The sequence below is a fragment of the Schistocerca gregaria genome, chromosome 3 (assembly GCF_023897955.1).
Source record: "Schistocerca gregaria isolate iqSchGreg1 chromosome 3, iqSchGreg1.2, whole genome shotgun sequence".
NCBI lineage: Eukaryota > Metazoa > Arthropoda > Insecta > Orthoptera > Acrididae > Schistocerca > Schistocerca gregaria.
In genome coordinates this window covers 416425905-416448055 of record NC_064922.1, presented here as the reverse complement: position 1 = coordinate 416448055, position 22151 = coordinate 416425905, and the positions used below count along the sequence as shown (strand labels likewise).

Genomic DNA, 22151 nt, shown 5'->3' with positions numbered 1-22151 from the left:
GCTCGCACCAATATGGCTAGCATTTTTGCATCACCTAGCTGTCTACTGTCATCACAGACAGAAGAAAAAACCTTTTGGCCTATTAAGAGTGGATCACAAAACATTTAAATTTCGTTTAGGCACAGATACATCTGTTTCCCTCAGCAATAAAGACATCTATGAAATGATTGGTAGACCACAGCTACAGAAGCCTAATTCTGTTTTGTCTGTATATAAAGGATATGAAATACTAGTAATTGGCATGTGCAGTCTGCCAGTAACTTTTTGAGACATTACAAAGTGTGTTTCATTTCATGTGCTATGTTCTAGGAACAGTACAAAAATTTTTGGTTTAGACTTGTTCGGTTTGTTTAACCTGTGAATTTAACATAGTGTGTTACAAATCACTGTTACAGTGCCTTATACTAATGTTTATAACTTGTATAATAAGTATAATGAATTTTGTGAACCAGTTTCAGGGAGGGCTACAGATTATGAGGTGCACATTACTGTTCAAGACAATGTTCAAACACAATTTTAATGTGCTCAACTGGTCGCCACATAATACAAGAGCAAGTTTCTCAGGGAATGCATTGATGGAAAGACAATGAAGTGATAAAACCTCTTTCTGCAAGTCATTTGGCATCCCCCTTGGCCATTCTCAAAAACCCATCAGGAGGTTTATGTTTACACACTGATTTCAAAGCAACCACAGATTGCTACAGACTCATTTCCTTTCTGAAGACCTGAGGACTGGGACAGGCACATTCTTCATTCTTTTCCGAGATTGATTTAAGTGAGGCATACTCACAGTTACAACTGGACAAGTAGTCCAAGCAATATTTTCTGATCAATCTCAGCTGTGTTTGTTCAAATTTCAAAGACTACTGTCCAGAAATGCTTCTGCTCCTTCCAAGCATGTCCCGTCGTGGACAGCACAAAAATTGCAATTTGGATTCTGTTGTTTTTTGATTATCTACATAAGTTACTGTACAGGCCCAGCACAAAAGGCCCACTGCACAACACTTGAATGCTGACTTCTTCGTGTGTGTTGTGGTTCCCATGACACCTACCACTAATGCTAGGTCTTGCTGAGGTCCTTGTCTTGGATAATAGATGACAATTCACATCAGCTGATTTTCAACAGTTTTGTGCTGCCAATGGCTTACATTATGTAGCTACTGCTCTTTTTTGCTCTCAGTCAAATGGATAAGCTGAACAGTTTATCAGAACATTCAAAATCACATGGAGAATCTCCATTCCTCTCACACATGGGAGCAAGTCTTAAAGACTTTTCTTTCTACCCTACTGCTCCTTGGCAAGTGATGGGAAGCTGGTGGCAGAATCATTACGCAGTCATTGTCACTGTACCTGTTACATCTTCTGGGGCCACCATGGAAACAGTTCATCCAGCCTACACAAACAAAGTTGCAGCCACAGGATGAAGTTTTCTTTAAAGTTTTTAGCAAAAAACAGTGTTCGGAGCATGTCATCACACAAGTCTTGGGGCATACCTCTTACATCATTCAAGGTTCCTCTAGGCTGCATCAGTGTCACCAGAATGAGCTTTAGCACTCTTTTCTTAACGATTTTGTGACAAATGTTTGCCCTTAGACTCAGCACACTGCTTGTGCCCATAACAGCAGTCATCTCCACTTCTCCACCCATGGTGGTCGGCACCATTCAGAGTAGTGCCAGTGGAGACCAACAGCATGCCATTGCTGTCACCATCAATGCTCCTGCAACCTAAGCCAATTTCCATGTAGGTGCTGCTCCCAGATGGCCATCACAACAATCATAGAATTTTGCTTGCAGTCAACCCAAACACAGCATCAGAATCACTAGATTCAGGCATGCTCCCTGTTTTTGGTTTTTTGGTTGGTGTTCCCAGTCATTCACAAGGTGGATAAAGTGGTGCAGACAGAGCATTGCCATCAGTCATCATTACACTCCTCGTCTACTCATCTACAATCTACATCCACATTCAGCCCCCCCCCCCCCCCCCAGCCTCCTGCCATTGTTATGTGACACAGCACTACTAGGGATGGCAGTTATCACTGAATTAACTGGTTTTCAGTTATATTGGTACTATTTCACACCAACTTAACCTGACTGTTAATACTAATCAAAATGACAAGTTCCTGAAATAAACCATTTTCATTTTTTATTGCTACCATTTCTTGTAATAAACACAGAAATCAGACCAAAGATTGAAAAATTATGGTCCTATCAGTTTCAAGACACACAAATCAAAACATTATATTAAATAGGCAAAAAAAAGGAAACTTAGTCCAACCACCATTCACTGCTTTTCTTGAAAAGTGGTAAGTGGCTGAATACTACAAAAAAATCTACTAACTCCTACTGATACTAAGTTTTTGAAACTTTGCTCACAAATCATGTTGTAATTGGAGATCTTACCACTATTTGGACAGTATGGATAGTCAGTGCTAAAGGGTGAAAACTAAGACTGAGGAACTCTGTATTTCATGTTAATTTGTCTGTTTTTGAGGGTTACAAGCAGATAAAGGCATATTATGTAGACATAGGCAGCAGATTAGCTACTTCTGTTTTTATCGTATACTCAGATGAACTGTTCTTATATTTTTAATTTATTACTGTTACCATAATTTCCTGCCTCTTATTTCCAAATTAGGGTCGGTGTCAATCTGCAATAGGACGAGAGTACGGTGACAACAGTAAGAAACTACCATACAGATAAAGTAGAGACGAATCTTGCACACTGCATGTACAAGCTTACATTAAGCCACAACACAGCGCACCAGAGACATTATTCTCTCAACAAAGCCGTACCAATTCTTATGCCACGTGTTTGTTGCTGGCTTCTGTTGGCATGTTGGCGTTGTTACTAACATAGCACTGATTGCTTTTCTCATTTTCCACAATAACACAATCTTTGAAACCAATGCAAATGTCATGAATAGAAAGACTTATTTTTTAAAAAAAGGTTTATGTAAAGACAAAAAAATTGCACTGCTGCTGTGGGTAACTGATATTTTTGTTTTTTATTCAGTTATTAGTAAGAAATAAAAAACATCCATTACAACCAAAACCAAAGAAATACCAATTACTCAGAATTTTTAACTGGTCAGCATCAGCTTCACAGCCACACAGATCTTGTCATACTATATGGTTGATCCAAAGTTGTGTAATGGTGTGGGGAGGCTTCAATGTTCACAGCCATATGGATCATGTCATACTCTATGGTCATCTTACCACCAGGCAGTATATCAAAAAGATCCTGTTGGACCATGTAGTGACTGCGGCGTACAGTGTTGGCCCAGAATTTCTTCAAATGTCAGGGCCCATGTGGTGGGTGACAGCAGGGATGTCTTGCAAAGTCTGGACATTGAGGTAACAGGATGGCCAGCAGTGAGTCCTGACCTGAATCCCCAACATGCATACGTGGGACATGCTTGACGTCATCCTGTTCCACCATAGACTCCCACGAACTATCAAAGGCTCTTTTTGAAGAATGGGAATGGATATCACAGGATGGCCTCCATATTTTTACACAGAGCATGCCATGTAGGTGTCAACTAGTGATAAATGCTCACTGAGGGTATACATGTTATTGAAGCTCTATAATTCAAATGAAGAGCACCCAGTATGACTGGATGAATGATTGTTCCCGCTTTATTTTCAACACCTGTCTGACATTTCAGTTCTTTTTTCATAAACAATCATGAATGTAATGACATTTTGTTGTGTACTTAATTTGTGAAAGATAAACGTGTAATTTGGTAACATATCCAGTCCTCAATTAATGCTCACTGGAATGTGACAGATGCCCAAAGGCATGTTCCCCTGATTCTTTTGAGCAAAATAATTTAAGGAAAAACACAGATTTTTCACACTCATGTCCACATGATAAAAGATTTATTTGTGACATGCTACTTCCTTTCCTTAAGGTGTTTTACAGAACAGGTATTTTAGAGCCTTTTGTTGTACTGCAGCAGTCTCACAAATATATTATAATAAATCTTTTGTTATTTAGACTGTTAAAAACTTTTATTTTGTGAACAGCATACACAATGAGTTGCTCCACTAAAAACAAAGTACTTTGGCACAGATGGTCCCATGGAATAGGAAAAATTAATAAAAAAACTGTCACAAACCACATAAGGAGTAATGGAAGATACTTGTGAACACATTAATGAGCAGTACATATTTACTACCAAAGGGCGACTCTGTTTACGGGAAATAACAGTGGCAAAATACAGTACTGCCACTGAGGTTTACCTAGTATCACACAATGTGACCATAAACAGAAATTACAAGTAACATGAAAGCATTTACTTGTTTTCCAGACGTTAAAGTAGTAATAATCAGTGTAGTGACAATGTGTGAACATAAATGGTAAGATTTCTGCAATTAAGAAGAAACACTAGAAGAAACAAACAACAAGAAAGACGTTTTGCAGACTGTAAGTTCTGAATATCGGTAAACCATGCTCAAATAATCAAGAACATGAAATGACAGAAACTGTACAAAAAATATGTTGGGATATAGTTAGCGAAAAAAAAATACTACACTACTTCAGTGAAAGGCTTTAGCTGAGCATGTATAACTAAATGAATTTCACCTTGGTGTATAATGGTCCCAACATTTATAGATGTAGTAGCAGTGACATTGTATGTGAAATACACAAAAAATTAAAATGGCAGTGATGTGATTTATAAAGTATTCTTGCTATACTTTTTTTTAATGTCAAGCACAGTCTGATTTCATTTTTGAGCACAATATTTCAATGAACAATTAAATCATCATCATTTGGATGCTTTATGTTTTATGTAGGGGTTTTATATGTTTTCACTACCCAGTCTCTAACTACACTGTTTTATACTGTAAATGCTGGCCCTGAGTTTGTAGTCAAGTTTGATTCCTGGCGTCCTCTACAGTCTCTGATGTCCATTTCCTTTCCCACACATGTGTAGTTACTCCATAAAATGCCCATATCTTCCATATTTTCCAGGTGTTGTGGATGAGTTGGCTGGTGACGCCTTAATAAACGAGTGTCTGAACCATTTATACAGTAATCATCCAGTTATTAGAAGTATTGATTATCTTAAAGTTAGGGAGCTGACCTTTTCCTTTCTTGGTGGGAATAAAATGTATTGGATGTAGTTTTTCAGTAGGTGTCTAACTTACCTGGAAATTATAATGTAACTGTATAGATAAAAAAATGTACTCACCACGAGGGGGTGGGATGGGGTGGAGGGTGGGGTGGGGGGGGGGGGGTGGAGCAGGAGAAAATATATATAAAGTTTAAGTAAATGTGCAAGCTTTTGGAGCCACTGGCTCCTTCTCCTGGCAGAAGGGTTGAAGGTGGAGGAAATGGGGAGAGTTCAGAAAAATTGCCCAAAAACCCAGGACAGGGGAGACTTACTACATGGTAAATATTTTCAAAAATTGATTACTTTTGTTGATGTATCTGGAAATTAGATATGCATTAGTCATGTATGTGACCCTGATATTTTATAGTTTTTTCGTGGAGTTAATCTCTTCCACAGAAATATTTATTGGACCAAAAGACTATCACAACTGGTAAATCTGAAAATTATTGCCTTTGAAATACCCTTAATAGCTTTCTCAGTTCTTTGGCTAGCCTGTCATTGTCTAGCAACATGTGAACTTCATAGACTAGAATTAGCACAGAATTGCTTTGTGGCAGACGGTAAAGGCTACAGGTGTGAAGGCAGAGGTTGGTGATGTGGATTTTCTACAAACACCATGAACAAGTGATCTGTTAACTCTTCATTTATCCAGCACGTAAAAGAATGGTAACTTGCTCCATATTTCCTACAAACACCATGAACAAGTGATCTGTTAACTCTTCACTTATCCAGCACGTAAAAGAATGATAACTTGCTCCATTTCAATTTCTACAGTGAATTTTATATTAAGATGGACAGGATTTAGGTAATCCAAGATAACATGAACAGTTTCATCCCAAGTGGCTTTAGCATAAATATGTCTACATACTGACAATGTGAGCTTCCCCCTCTCTTTTGACTTTTCCCTCTCTCTTTTGACTCACAAAATTAGTGTTCAAAGTTGTGGCTGAAGTAGCAGATGTTTGGGTAAATGTGCAACCTAGTAGAAATTTTGGCTCAAGTAGACATTTAAGGTATTGTTACACATTGTTGCATTCATAACACTTTGGCCCACTAGGCTGTAGAATCATTTGATTTTTTTCTGAGGTTTCTGTCAACAGATTAGCATTGCAGTATATGGAAACATTTGCAAATAAAACTAATAGATGTAACAGATAAGTAACTGAAGGTGATGTACACTTATGCCTGAAACTGAATAAAATTTATTATATGAAATAAAATTAAATTCATTTCCAAATAATGTCTCAGAATGAAAGAAATAAAATAAAAACAGTTTTTAAGTGAAATACTATCAGCAAGGTTCATATTTGTATGAAGTAAAGCAATCATTACATCAGATCTGAAGACAGTGAACTCCTATACCAAACAACCATCACAAGTGTCCAAAGACCAATAACGATATAGTTACACAATAATCAGAAATTAAAGTTCATTAAATGATTCTGTAGTCACTAAAAAGTGGCAATGAAATTGTCCAATAATATCTGTTTGGTTTCTCATTCGTGCTACAAGTTCATGAGAAATTCATTTAAACAGGTTTTAGTTCACAGCAGCACGTGACATCTGCAAAGCACTCTCATCAAAAGTTGAAGTTCTTGGAGTCTGCAAACAACTGTCACCACTGAAATAAAGTTACATTATTATGAGAAGGAAAGTCGTTACTCACCATATAGCAGAGATGCTGAGTCGCAGATAGGCACAACAAAAAGACTCACAATTATAGCTTTTGGCCATTAAGGCCTTCGTCATCAATAGAAACACATACACACACAAACACACACACACACACACACACACACACACACATTGTGTATGTGTGTCTATTGTTGACAAGGACCTTAATGGCCAAAAGGTATAATTGTTAGAGTCTTTTTGTTGTGCCTATCTCCAACTCAGCATCTCCACTATATGGTAAGTAGTAACTTTCCTTCCCATAATACTGTCACATTCCATCATGGATTTTCCATTATTTGATTTTTGCCTGAAATAAAGTTACTTACAGAGCTTAACATGTAAAGTCCTTCACACTCTGCATGGTTGATTTGCTTCAAAAAACCTCCCTCCAGTGCTTACTATTGCCAAACTAACAACTGAGACCATGATCATAACTGAGACACAAAAGACAATGCGGCAATGGCATTTCTCACTTATAGAGTCTGGCTGATGTCACACTGCCCTGTTTGTTACAACAAAAAATCCATTAGGACTACCCAATCAGGTTTCTCAAATATAACAGTAGAACTCTAATGAAAAATCCATGATGGAATAATGACAATACCATGAAAAGGAAAACAAGCACAACATGTAAACACACACACACACACACACACACACACACACACACACACACACACAAAGCACCATCTCTGGCCACTGTGGCTGGACTGTGTGCAGCAGCTGTGCCTGATGGGAGAAGCAATCTGTGGATGGTGTGGGCAAGGAGAAGGCTGGGGTGGAGAGGAAGAGGGATAGCAGAGTAGGAGAGAGGAAGCTGTCATACTGCTTGTGGTGGCATACAAGGATGTGATGGGGACAGGATAGGGCTGCTATGTGCAGTAGAAGGTTTGAGGGGACGGCGGAGGGAGGAGAATGAGAAATGAGAGAACAAGGAGGGTAAAAAGACTGGTGGTTGTGTTGGTGGAATAGAAGCTGTGTAGGGCTGGAGTTGGAGCAGGGAAGGGGACAGGCTGGTGAAGGACAGGGACTACCGAAGGCTGAGGCCAGGGGGTCTTATAGGAATGTAGGAGAGAGTTCCCACGTGCACAATTCAGAAAAGCTTCTGTTGGTAGGAAGGATCCTCATGGTGTATGGTGTGAAGCAGCCACTGAAGTGAAGCACCATGTGTTGGGCAGCATGTCATGCTTGTGAGAATGTGTGTGTGTTTCCTGCTTTAGAAGAAGACATTTTGACTGAAAGCTCATATGTATAGCACTCTTTCTGTTGTGCCTGTCTGCAACTCAACATTTCCTCCATATGGTGAGTAGCAATCCATCCTTTTCATAATATTAACACTAGAACTATACATGTACAAAGTGAGCCCTCTTTCTTGTAGTAATTCACTAACTACAAACTATATTATAAGTCTATTGATTTTATTGTTAGTTACAAAATATGTGTGAAATCTTTTTCCAAAACTGATTTACATGAAAAAACTTGTTTATAAATTAACATACAAAATTAAGTGGGTAGTTATTCTAAATTGTCTTTTGATGACCTTTCTCCTACTGCCCTCAGAATTTGCAATATGTGCACCACACTTTGAGGGCAAAAGCCTTTGTTAATGGCTTATCCAACTACAGGGCTATTCAAAGTGAGTTGTGTAAAAGTAACAGTAAATAATTTCAAAACCACTGACTGAATACTCTCCCGGAGCTCTTCTGACTGAGTATTCTCTCAGAGCTCTTGAAACCTTGTGCCACATTCTCAAATTTGAATCCTATGCCTCCAGATGTCACTCCATCCTAACTATTCAGAAATTTTGGACGACTACAGTAACAATGGAGACATACAGCGGTCACTTGCAATACCACAAAATGCAATCACCAATTGTTGTAAGAAGACACCTCAGAATGGAGTATCATAAAGCCCTGCCTCAGGAAAAGACTATAAAAGCATGGTATGATCGGTTTGTGGAAACAGGTTGTGTGGCACATCACAAGAATGGTCAAAGTCACCTCCAGGTAGCAGGCCTCATTGTGGAAGCTATGAGAAGAATGTATGCACAGAGTACAAGTAAGTCCACAATGAGGGCAAGTTTGGAATTACATATCTAGGTGTTGCTGAACTACCTGATGCTCAATTTCAAAAGGACAGGGCGCATTCATTTTACAGCAATATGGGGGCCCTCCACCAAGAGTTCACAGTGTACCTATCTCATGCTGTTGCTTTTTGGATTGGATGAGGTGAGAGACAGTCTGACCACTGAGATCTCTGATGTGACACTTAGTCTTTCGTCTGTGGGAATATGTTAAAAGACAAGGTGTACATCCTTCCACTTCATGTACCTATTAATGAGCTTTGCAAAACACATCAGAGGTGCACTGAATGAGTTAGATGCTGCCATCCTCTCGCATCTCTGGGGAAAATTTTCATACAGATGTGTTAGCTGCTGTGTGACAAGGGGAAGCCACAGGGAATATCTGCAGAAAGAAACTTGATGTCGTGTCAATTTCACAACTGGGAATATATTATTTCAATCAAGTAAATCCCCTGCATTATTTAACATCACTTTCAGGTAACTAAGGAAAATCCAGGATGGAATGTAGCAATGTTACGAAAAGGATAGCTGCTACTCACCATACAGCAGAGATGCTGAGTCATAGATAGTCACAACAACGATACTGTCACAAAATGAGCTTTTGTCCAACAAGACCTTTGTCGAAAAAAGAACACACACACACACACACACACACACACACACACACACACACACACACACACACACAATGACCACAGTCTCTGGCAGCTGAAGCCAGACTACGAGCAGCAGCGAATGATGGGAAAGGCAACCAGGCGGGGGTTGCCTCTCCCATCATACGCTGCTGTTCGTAGACTGACTTCAAGTACCATAGACTATGGTCATGTGTGCAAGTCAGTTGTGTTAGCATCAGAGTGAGTGAGTAAGAGAGAGAGAGAGAGAGAGAGAGAGAGAGAGAGAGAGAGAGAGAGAGAGAGTTTTGTTGATGATGAGCAGCAATAGCTGAATAAATGCACCTTTGGATCTTAAGTCTTGTTTAAACACAATTAAATACATGTTCTGATAAACTCTTTAGTTGACTGAGACTGTGTACAAATTCTGTGGAGTGTTTGCCATTATTCACATATTCACAGACAGTTTACCTCAGATATTTTAACAGAAGGTATTGGAGTGTGTTAGTCTTACTAGCTACTGGTTATAAGTGAATGCCTCCCTTGATTAATCTCAAAAGCCTATGTTTCTACATGTGATCTTATGTCTCTACTGGCATTCTACGGATTGGAGCGTGGAATGTCAGATCCCTTAATCGGGCAGGTAGATTAGAAAATTTATAAAGGGAAATGGATAGGTTAAAGTTAGACATAGTGGGAATTAGTGAAGTTTGGTGGCAAGAGGAACAAGACTTCTGGTCAGGTGACTACAGGGTGATAAACACAAAATCAAATAGGGGTAAAGCAGGAGTAGGTTTAATAATGAATAGGAAAATAGGAATGCAGGTAAGCTACTACGAACAGCATAGTGAAAGCATTATTGTGGCCAAGATAGACATGAAGCCCATGCCTACTACAGTAGTAAAAGTTTACATGCCGACTAGCTCTGCAGATGACGAAGAAATTGAAGAAATGTATGATCAAATAAAAGAAATTACTCAGATAGTGAAGGGTGACAAAAATTTAATAGTCATGGGTGACTGGAATTCGGTAGTAGGAAAATGGAGAGAAGGAAACGTAGTAGGTGAATATGGACTGGGGCAAAGAAATGAAAGAGGAAGCCGCCGGGTAGAATTTTGCACAGAGCACAACTTAATCATAGCTAACACTTGGTTCAAGAATCATAAAAGAAGGCTGTATACATGGAAGAAGCCTGGAGATACTGACAGGTTTCAGATAGATTATATAATGGTACGACAGAGATTTAGGAACCAGGTTTTAAATTGTAAGACATTTCCAGGGGCAGATGTGGACTCTGACCACAATCTATTGGTTATGACCTGTAGATTAAAACTGAAGAAACTGCAAAAAGGTGGGAATTTAAGGAGATGGGATCTGGATAAACTGAAAGAACCAGAGGTTGTACAGAGTTTCAGGGAACAATTGACAGGAATGGGGGAAAGAAATACAGTAGAAGAAGAATGGGTAGCTTTGAGGGATGAAGTAGTGAAGGCAGCAGAGAATCAAGTAGGTAAAAAGACAAGAGTTAGTAGAAATCCTTGGGTAACAGAAGAAATATTGAATTTAATTGAGGAAAGGAGAAAATACAAAAATGCAGTAAATGAAGCAGGCAAAAAGGAATACAAACGTCTCAAAAATGAGACAGACAGGAAGTGCAAAATGGCTAAGCAGGGATGCCTAGAGGTCAAATGTAGGGATGTAGAGGCTTATCTCACTGGGGGTAAGATAGATACTGCCTACAGAAAAATTAAAGAGACCTTTGGAGATAAGAGAACCACTTGTATGAACATAAAGAGCTCAGATGGAAACCCAGTTCTAAGCAAAGAAGGGAAAGCAGAAAGGTGGAAGGAGTATATAGAGGGTCTATACAAGGGCGATGTACTTGAGGACAATATTATGGAAATGGAAGAGGATGTAGATGAAGATGAAATGGGAGATACGAAACTGCGTGAAGAGTTTGACAGAGCATTGAAAGACCTGAGTCGAAACAAGGCCCCCGGTGTAGACAACATTCCATTGGGAGAGCCAGTCCTGACAAAACTCTACCATATGGTGAGCAAGATATATGAAACAGGCGAAATACCCTCAGACTTCAAGAAGAATACAAATAACTCCAATCTCAAAGAAAGCAGGTGTTGACAGATGTGAAAATTACCGAACAATCAGATTAATAAGCCACAGCTGCAAAATACTAACACGAATTCTTTACAGGCAAATGGAAAAACTAGTAGAAGCCGACCTCGGGGAAGATCAGTTTGGATTCCGTAGAAACACTGGAACACGTGAGGCAATACTGACCCTACGACTTATCTTAGAAAATAGATTAAGGAAAGGCAAACCTACGTTTCTAGCATTTGTAGACTTAAAGAAAGCTTTTGACAATGTTGACTGGAATACTTCCTTTCAAATTCTAAAGGTGGCAGGGGTAAAATATAGGGAGCGAAAGGCTATTTATAATTTGTACAGAAACCAGATGACAGTTATAAGAATCGAGCGACATCAAAGGGAAGCAGTGGTTGGGAAGGGAGTGAGCCAGGGATGTAGCCTCTCCCCGATGTTATTAAATATGTATATTGAGCACGCAGTGAAGGAAACAAAAGAAAAATTCGGAGTAGGTATTAAAATCCATGGAGAAGAAATAAAAACTTTGAGGTTCGCCGACGACATTGTAATTCTGTCAGAGACAGCAAAGGACTTGGAAAAGCAGCTGAATGGAATGGACAGTGTCTTGAAAGGAGTGTATAAGATGAACATCAACAAAAGCAAAACGAGGATAATGAAATGTAGTTGAATTAAGTTGGGTGATGTTGAGGGAATTAGATTACAAAATGAAACACTTAAAGTAGTAAAGGAGTTTTGCTATTTGGGGAGCAAAATAACTGACAATGGTCGAAGTAGAGAGGATATAAAATGTAGACTGGCAATGGCAAGGAAAGTGTTTCTGAAGAAGAGAAATTTGTTAACATCAAGTATAGATTTAAGTGTCAGGAAGTCATTTGTGAAAGTATTTGTATGGAGTGTAGCTATGTATGGAAGTGAAACATGGATGATAAATAATTTAGACAAGAAGAGAATAGAAGCTTTCAAAATGTAGTGCTACAGAAGAATGCTGAAGATTAGATGGGTAGATCACATAACTAATGAGGAAGAATTGAATAGGATTGGGGAGAAGAGAAGTTTGTGGCACAACTTGACCAGAAGAAGGGATCAGTTGGTAGGACATGTTCTGAGGCATCAAGGGATCACAAATTTAGTATTGGAGGGCAGCATGGAGGGTAAAAATCATAGAGGGAGACCAAGAGATGAATACATTAAGCAGATTCAGAAGGATGTAGGCTGCAGTAGGTACTGGGAGATGAAGAACCTTGCACAGGATAGAGAAGCATGGAGAGCTGCATCAAACCAGTCTCAGGACTGAAGACCACAACAACAGCAACATGTCTCTACATGGGAAGTTGGCTGCAGTGAGTACAATCAACATCATTTTGAAAGTAACAACGTTTATCTGCCTGAAGGAAATCCCATCCAGCAAATCAAAAATCTTATTGTTGTCGTCAATGTGTGTCATAAGAACAGTAGTAGTGTCATTGTTGCAATGTAAAATTACTGTTATCTTGTCTTGCTGCTTGCTTTTCACTGGAAATGTTGAACTTGGGTATTTTCACTTTGGTTAGTGTTCGACATACTTTACAGCATAACTCTCATCACTCTCACTGATAGTGATACTGCAACTTTCTCCACGGAGTTGATGTATTCTGCTACTAGTACCACACTTGGAGTTGACATGAAATATAGCCTTTTCCAAAGAACCTTCACCATATTATCACTGAAATGGTTTTCAGTGAGTTTAATTACTGAGCAGAATGCTACTTAATGTAACAGCTTTTTCTGTAAGCCTTCTGAAGTGTAGACATTTTTATGTGCATGGATTATGTTTGTGACCATGTTGTGTTTTGACTCACTCAGGAACATCAGCAGCAATTTATGAATGGACATGAAAAAGTGACATCTAATGTACGTGGGGCGGCTTGAATGTTTCCATGAAGTATAATACTGCCAGCTTCAGTTGTGACAATACGATGCTTGATGTAAACACTGGTACAACTTAAAATGAGGTTCGACAAGACCAATACCAGGGTGTGGACTCATGCTTCTGAGAACAGCATAACTTAGGAGTGTATCAAATATTGTTTTAATTGTGTTTAAACAGGGTGTAAGATACACAGATGAATTTATTAAGCCATTGCTGATCATCAAGTCCTGTCACAGCCAGAAAACATGAAGAAGATTTATTTAGTTATTTATTTAACTTTAAATGCGAACATTTTAGGTTAGTCTTTCCCATGACTGTTATTGATACTGAATGAAACAACATGATTCCTATTACCAGTCACAGTTTATTTATATCCTCAATGCATTTTGGAGGTTTAAACCTTCATCATCAGGTGGATTTACGTGTGTTAATATGACATGTGGATGTGTTGTGTTAAGATTTAACGGTAACTTGTGGTACTTTCTCCAGTGGTTGCAGGTTACTTTCTCTGTCAGGTATGATGTGTTACAAAAGAGAAAGGAACCTGTGACCAATGGAGACAGTACCACAACATCTCCCACAATTGTAACAGAACACACGAATATGTCACACTAACATGTATAAATCCACCTTCGAAACATGCCATGCATATAAATAAACAATTAGTGGTAATAGTAAACTTGTTTCATTCAAGAAGATTTTTGTTTAATGGAGTACTGATATATACTCACAAAAACAAAACCACGTAAAAAAAAAAAGACTGAGAAAGGCAATGTTATATTCCTTACATCAGATATGGGGTTTTGAATGCCCCTGTCCACAAGATATAGGGTTAGAGATAGTGATGCTAACGGTGATGTATTTTCTGGCTGAGTAGTGTTAGGCAAACATCTATAACTCTATATTTTAATGTGGTTTAGTAGTTATGTGCCTTAATATAGATCCAAAGCTCTGGGGGTGGGGGGTTCAACCCAGGTTACTCCTAGAGTCTTTATCTGCCTCTCATCATTTCTTTCACCACTGGTTGTTTTTGGTAATGTGGAAAATGCCATTTTGGACTGTGATCCAGAAGCTAAACTAAACTGTAGTAGTCCCTAAAATTTGCTGTCAGTCAGTTCAAAGGTCAAGGGAATACAAGTACATACCATCAATAGTAGATCCATGCCTAGTAAAGCACTGTGATATTCAAACCAACATTTAGGTGTTGGCATCTTTATCTTTTTACTTTATACTGATATTTACCATATATTTTTCACAATAGTCATTCAAATTTGTGTCTGTTTCTGAGGAGTTTAGATGTTCATGACAATGTAGAATGTATCCATTTTCACAGTTGACTCAGAGCTTAGCAGGGCCAGTCATTGCAGTGTATTACCCTGCCAGACTGCAACTGTGAGAGGATGGGATCTATATTGTCAAGAGACTCATTCTATTTTATTATGAAAGGGCTAATAATTTTAATTCCGCTATGTAAGTAATGTAATGAAATGAATCAGTTCTTATTATCTGACTGTAAATGAAAGAAGTTTACAAGTAACTGTTGAAAGGGTTTTTTTAATAGCATACAAGCAGAAAATAGTTGATACATATGCATCTAAAATTCAGTATACTGTGATAAAAGAAGGCTTTGTGGAAGGAAATAAAGTGAAGTTGAATGTTCTTTAATGAAAATGTTGATATTTAATTGCAACCCTGATGTGGAAGTAACAGTAACACCCACAGAGAACAATGAAATTCTTTATTGTATTAATTACTAATGGTAGTCATCTGCGACTCCATAGCTATGAATTTTTTGACAAGAAAAGGAAAGATTACAACTCTTTCATTTATGTCTTTGCTATGAAAAGGAAATCTATTCTGGATTGTGAAGTGTTTTTTTTTTTTAAGTCCGATACTGTTTAGGATATCACCATGATCCGGCTGTGGCAATAATGATTACCAAAGTAAAAAGGACAACTAAAACAAATAGAAAGACATATATGTTCAATAAACTAAATTAATAAAAAAACAGTAATGTCATATCTTAATGAGGAACTTGAAAATTTCAGTACAGGTCAGCAGCATGTAGAACAACTCTGGCTCAAGTTTAAAAGAATAGATGATCATGCTCTGGATAGATATGTAGTCAATAGAACAGTTCATAATTGGAGGGAACATCCAAGGTAAACAGTCACTGTAAAGAAACTTCTAAAGAATCAGAGATTAGTGCATAATAGTGTAAAACAAACCATAGGGCTATAGATAGAGTGATGCTGAATGAAACATGTTTTGCTGTCAAGCAAGTCGTGATGCCTTTAATGACTACCATAGCAGAATATTGTCAAATGACATTTCACAAAATCAAAAGAAATTCTGATCATATGTAAAGGCTGTTAGTGGCATCAAAGTTAGTGTCCCTAGTGAATGTGACAGGAACTGAAATTGAGGGTAGCTGAAATGCTTAACTCTGTTTTCAAATGTTCCTTTACAAAGGAAAACCCAGGACAACTGCCCTAACTTAATTCTCGAACCACTGACAAGATGAATGAAATAAGTATTAGTGTCAGTGGTGTTGAGAAACAGCTGAAATCTTTAAAATTGAATAAAGCTCCAGGCCCCAATGGAATCCCTATCAGATTCTATACTGAATTTTCAGCTGAGTTAGTCCCTTTTTTCACTATAATTTATCATACATCCCTTCAACAGAAAACTATGCCCAGTTCTTGGAAAAAGGCACATGTCACACCTGTCTATAAGAAGGGTAGTAGAAGTGATCCACAAAACTTGCATCCAATATCCCTGACATCAATTTGTTGTAAAATCTTAGAACATATTCTAAGATCAAGAATAAAGAGGTACCTTGAACAGAATTACCTCCTCAATGCCAACCAACACAGATTTTGAAAACATTGATCACGTGAAACCCAACTCACACTTTTCTTTTATTACATACTGAACCCATAACAGGACTGGAATAGGAAGTGCTGGGTGGGTGGATTGGAAAGGGGTTTGCACCTGGGTCTTCCACAGGGATATGGTCCTTGTGGTAGGGGGTTGGGATTGGCATGGGGATGGAGTAGGATGCTGTGAATGTTGGGAAGTATCTCAGGTAGGATGTCCCTCATTTCAGAGCATGATAGGTAATCAAAGCCCTGGCAAATAATGTGGTTTAGCTGTTCCAGTCCAGACTGGTACTGGGTGATGAAGGGGACAGTCCTTTGTGGCTGGTTCTCGAAGTTGGTGGGAGGACTGGAGGCGTGAGGGGAAATGGTGTGGGAGATCTGTTTGCGGACTAGGTTTGGGGGATAGTGCCTGTCTGTGAAGGCTATATGGGAGGGGTTTTTTTGGTGTGAAAGGCACAACAGCTGTCAAAATGCAGGTACATTGGTGGTTGGGGGTCTAATGTGGATTGAGGTGCAGATGGAGCCATCAGAGAGGGTGAGGTCAACATCTAGGAAGGTGGCACACAGGTTCTAGGGGGACCATGTGAAGCAAATGTGAGAGAAGGTGTTGAGGTTGTGAAGGAATGAATATAGGGTATCTTGGTCCAGAGTTCAGATCATGAAGATATCATCAGTGAACCTAAACCAGAGTGTGTCCCATATATCCTGGCAACACGGGGACAGCGTATCTGCAGTGACATAAACTCTCTTGCTCAGTATGCTGAGGGTCTCACCAAGGCCTTCAGAAACAGGCAATATCACCCACACATAGTCTGCAAACAGATGTCCCATGCTATTTCCCCTTACACCCCCAATCCTCCCACCAGCCCCAAGAACCAGACACAAAGGTGTGTCCCTTTCACCACCCAGTATCACCCAGAACTTGAACAACTGAACCACATCCTTCAGCAGGACTTTGATTATCTGTCATCGTACCCTGAATTGAGGGGCATCCCACCCCTCCTAAAGTGGTGTTCTGTGACCCAATCTCCACAACATCCTAGTCCATCGCTATGCCACTCCCAATCCTAGCCCCTTGCCACAAGAATCATATCCCTGTGGAAGACCCAGGTGCAAAATCTGCCCAATCCACCCACCCAGCACTTCCTATTCCAGCCCTGCCAAGGGTTTACCCCACCCCATCAGGGGTTGGACCACCTGCGAAACCAACCATGCCATTTAACAGCTCTGCTTCTGATAAACCTTTTGCATTTCCTTTATGTTTTCGTCTTCTTTAAAGGCAAAGAGAGAAGATGAAGCAGTAGCCCATCATAGAGCCTATGCCTACCGTCTTGTATTTTTTGACTTTCAGTTGTTAAAAAACAGAAGATTTTTTTCTGGCACCAGTAGGAAGAAGGAAGGATTCACACTCAGCTAGTGAACGAGTGAGAAGCACGCCATTTTTAGCGAGTAATTGTAGACCGCCATTTTGGGGTCGCTATGAATAAGTGAGGAGTATGTATTTCATATGTGCACCATTTAGAAAGGTTGTGTGAGTTGTTATTTCAAATAGTACAATAATTACAAGAATTAAAGCCCACCTGTGTACTTTGGAAAACTACGAAGATCTGATAAGCTTTATGGGAACACGGTCAAGACTTCAAAGGTGAACACAGTGACCAAACGTAGCATTATAAAGAATGGTAAGCACAAATCTACAGCAGAGAAAGAAACTACGTCGCCCTGCAAAATAATATGAACTAATACGAACTTATTTCCAGGCATAGCTCAGCTTATTGTGCTTGTCATTCATGTCGAAAAATTAACCTCAGTAATTCAATAAATTTTAAAAAGCCATGCATTTCAACATTTTATTATCATCTATTCCATTATTTTATTATATTATATGCTGCAGTCATTGCACTTTTTTGTATTGGTATGGCAACTAACCAATTGTCCAGCAGATGAATGGCAACCATCAAACTGTTGCTAAGAGTGAACTAGACCACTCTGTGGCACAACATGTAGCTGAACATAACACACTTGATTTCTATCACTGCGTCACTACCCCAAGCCATCTGGAACCTTCCCTTCACCACCAGCTTTTCTGAACTGCACTGATGGGAGTTATCCTTACAACACATTCTCCACTCCCATAATTATCCTGGCATTAACCTAAGATAACACATTGCCCCAATACCCTCCACCCAACAGGTCCTTCCCCTCTGTCCTATCATCTCCTCCCCATTCACTTCTCCTACCCTGTTTGTCTGCAGCCCTCTGCCAATGACTCTGCCTATCTTTGCTCGCTCCTCACGTTTTTTGCTCCTTTTCTCCTCACCCCCTGCCCCACAGTCTCCTGATGCTCCACCTGTTGGCAGTCTACTGCCTGCACACTCCACCAGGCAGTGTTAATCTCTCTCCCCACCTGTATACTACTACCCCTCCCCCTTCCCTGCCCCTTGCTGCTGCTTGGATCCCAAATGATAGTTGCATTCTGACCTGAGCTTCTAGAGTTGGAGGTCCTGTGTGCTTGCAATTTTGTGTGTCTTTTCCTACAGTGTTAATATTCCACTTCCAGAATTCTTTGAACTAATTACCTGTTTGACAAAAAATACTATGAATAAATTGAGAGGGAGGTGTGAGCCCATATTCACCTGTTGTGCCAAACCTATATACGAAACACTTTAAGGCAAAGACATTTTAATTCAATTTGTTCAAACCAACTTGTTCTACTGATATTTAAACAAAGGGTCTTGGGTATGTTCTTATGGAATGGAAAATATTTGTGATTCCTTAGAACATCTAAACATTTTGTATCATAACATAAAGTTTATGGTGGAACTTGAAATAAGGAACCAGCTACTTTTATTCATTGTGTTAGTTAAAGTATGCAAATCATCTGCCACTTAGCACTGCTGGACTAAAACTATCACATTAATTACAAGATGTAAAGTTCCCAGTTGGAAAATCTTTTTCCATCAATAAAGCATGGAAATCAGTGGAGCAGCGTGCAGCTGCAGTATTAATATTTTACAATAATGTCCAAGAATTTCACAATTAGCTTGTTTTATGAACAAACAAAGATGCTTACAGACTATTATAGCTTCCTATGAGATTCTGGTGGCTTGTAGTAGATAGTCACATCTGTATGTTCTAGCACTAGGTGATGTTAATATTGTCTCCAGAAATATCTGTGGACTCTTGTCGAAACACACATCCACATCTTTTTACTCTCACCAAGAAAGACAAAATTTTTACTTCATAATGTTAAAGCTAAATGAGGCTGCTGAAAACTGGATTCAATGTGTAGGACAACAAGAAACACAGAAGAGATGTGAAAGGAACAGTGACATGTACATCTCAAACATCCACGTACTTCAGCTGTCATTTAGCCCTGTCTAGGCTAAAATTATTACAGGAGTTACAACATGTCGTTATGTCCATAGGTGGCAAAAGTTTTTCAATTAATAAAGCAACAGCATAATTGGTACAGCCGTCATATGTGATATTAACATTTTGTAATTATTTTTAAGAAACTGTGAATAAATAAAGATCTTTACGGAATATTACAACTCTTCCTGACATTCTGGTTGTTACAGTTGTTTAGTTATCATAGCATCTCTATATCCCTGCACAAAGCTACTTATTAGTTCTGTGAAAAATGTTGCTATTTCCTGGTTGCATAAAAGATTTATTTATTAAATACAAATACAACAGATGTCTTAAGTCCTAAAGTCTTAGTACTAACAGATCACAGTATCTGACCAGATGTTTCCTGACTAGAAAAAAAGTGACGACAACAAGACAAGAAGTAAAACTTTAATTTATTTGCACCAAAGGCTCATTGCTTTCTTGCAGAATAGGAATACAGAGCCTCCAGCAATGAGGATCATCAGAAAGACTAGTATCATAGTGCAGACTCCAAGTTTCTGGAACAATACATCTACGTCAGGGAACTTACTACACAAAAACAAGGGGCTTCAGTTTAAGCAATGCTCCTGACTTGAGACTAAATTTATTAAGATATCAGCAAAAACTTCATCCATAAGGACCATAAAATACAGAGGATATATGCATTTCACAGAACAATAGCACAGTTTCTGGAGAACACATAAACATCAAAGAATTCAGCAGCTGCCAAAAGTCAACTCTAGCGTAAACAGAACTGTGACAGCAACAATATGTCATAGTCTGGTTGGTGTCCAGCCAGTGAGCATACTAAAAATTTGTGACTTAACATCTTCACGAAAATATCTATGTAAGTTGCTGAATTACTGTTTCCAGTAAAAAGCCAAGAAACATACCATGAAAAAAGTGTTTCCTCCTCGTTATGCGGGAACATGTGAAAATGACACAGAGCGAGGGCCAAGAGATGTGATCAAGGCTGACGATTCAACATTTATAGGTAACTCTGGTCAATAAACGAATGTGGGAGGCACATACAATAGGCTAAATTTAATTATATAGGCACATTACTGACAAAAGGAGCACAAGTACCAGTCAGGGAGAGTGAAAACAATTTAATATATGATTTTAATGAAAGAAAGTGCCAATTTAAAAAAAAAAGACAGTATATTGGTCTGAACAAAAAAAATCCTTAAACAGCAATAGGAATTTGTACATAATATGAAAAGTTCCGTGACATGCACAGCATTTCTACCACCTATGCTCAGAAGTTGAGATTCAATAATACAGATGAACTAAGCTTACTTGGCTGCTGAAGGGTTCAAAATATTCATAATTTCCTTTACATCACGGAGCTGTACAGTTATGTCAGTTATTAGTTCCCTTATCAAAGAACTTTGAACATAGGCTTCTGTAACAACTGCAATGACTTCCAAGCTTTGATAAATAAAACTCAAAGCTTCTATCAATCGGTAGAAGTTGTTGGTAGTGCACTGAAAAAAGACAAACATTAAGATTGTGGTGCATGTTATATTATGAGTTCTGATCATGAAATAACAATGCATCAAAACATCTAAATTCATTTTCATGTAGTACACACTTAATGTGGCTAGCACAGGATGATTTAATAATAAGCATGTACTATCATCTATGTCTCATTATAGCTATGTTGTATGATTTTTTCCTCAAGCACCAGGGATGAGAAGAAAATTATGTACATCAACTGCTATGTTCAATCTGTAGTTGACTACTCATTTGGTAAACCACATCTTTCTTTCTGAAATATGGACAGCATGTACCAAAATATTTACTTTATGGTAGAAATTTTCTACCAAGAAAGTGCACTTTGATAAACATCATGATGTCTCTAGAAGTAATTCTTGAGTATATATCATAATGAGTACAGTGAAATATCTGATTGTACTGGAGATTTTTTAGAAAATTTATTGGAAATATGAAACAAAATGTAGCCTCCCCATGAACCAAGGACCTTGCTGTTGGTGGAGAAGCTTGCATGCCTCGGCAATACAGATAGCTGTACTGTAGGTGCAACCACAACGGAGGGGTATCTGTTGAGAGGCCAGACAAACATGTGGTTCCTGAAAAGGGCAGCAGCCTTTTCAGTAATTGCAGGGGCAACAGTCTGGATGATTGACTGATCTGGCCATGTAACATTAACCAAAACAGGCTTGCTGTGCTGGTATTGCAAACAGGTGAAAGCAAGGGGAAACTACAGCCGTAATTTTTCCCGAGGGCATTCAGCTTTACTGTATGGTTAAATGATGATGGCGTCCTCTTGGGTAAAATATTCCGGAGGTAAAATAGTCCCCCATTCGGATCTCCAGGTGGGGACTACTCAGGAGG

The 22151-nt window shown here is 38.8% G+C and overlaps 1 protein-coding gene across 3 annotated transcripts in view; it reads right to left on the bottom strand.

The window, feature by feature from the left end:
• LOC126354454 (DNA mismatch repair protein Msh3-like) overlaps window positions 1–22151 on the bottom strand; it is a 307127-nt gene that overhangs the window by 121127 nt on the left and 163849 nt on the right. For all 3 annotated transcript variants that reach the window (XM_050004148.1, XM_050004149.1, XM_050004150.1), the window contains exon 11: window positions 21093–21280. In XM_050004148.1, the coding sequence (XP_049860105.1) occupies window positions 21093–21280 (188 nt within the window). The remainder of the gene's footprint in view (window positions 1–21092; window positions 21281–22151) is intronic.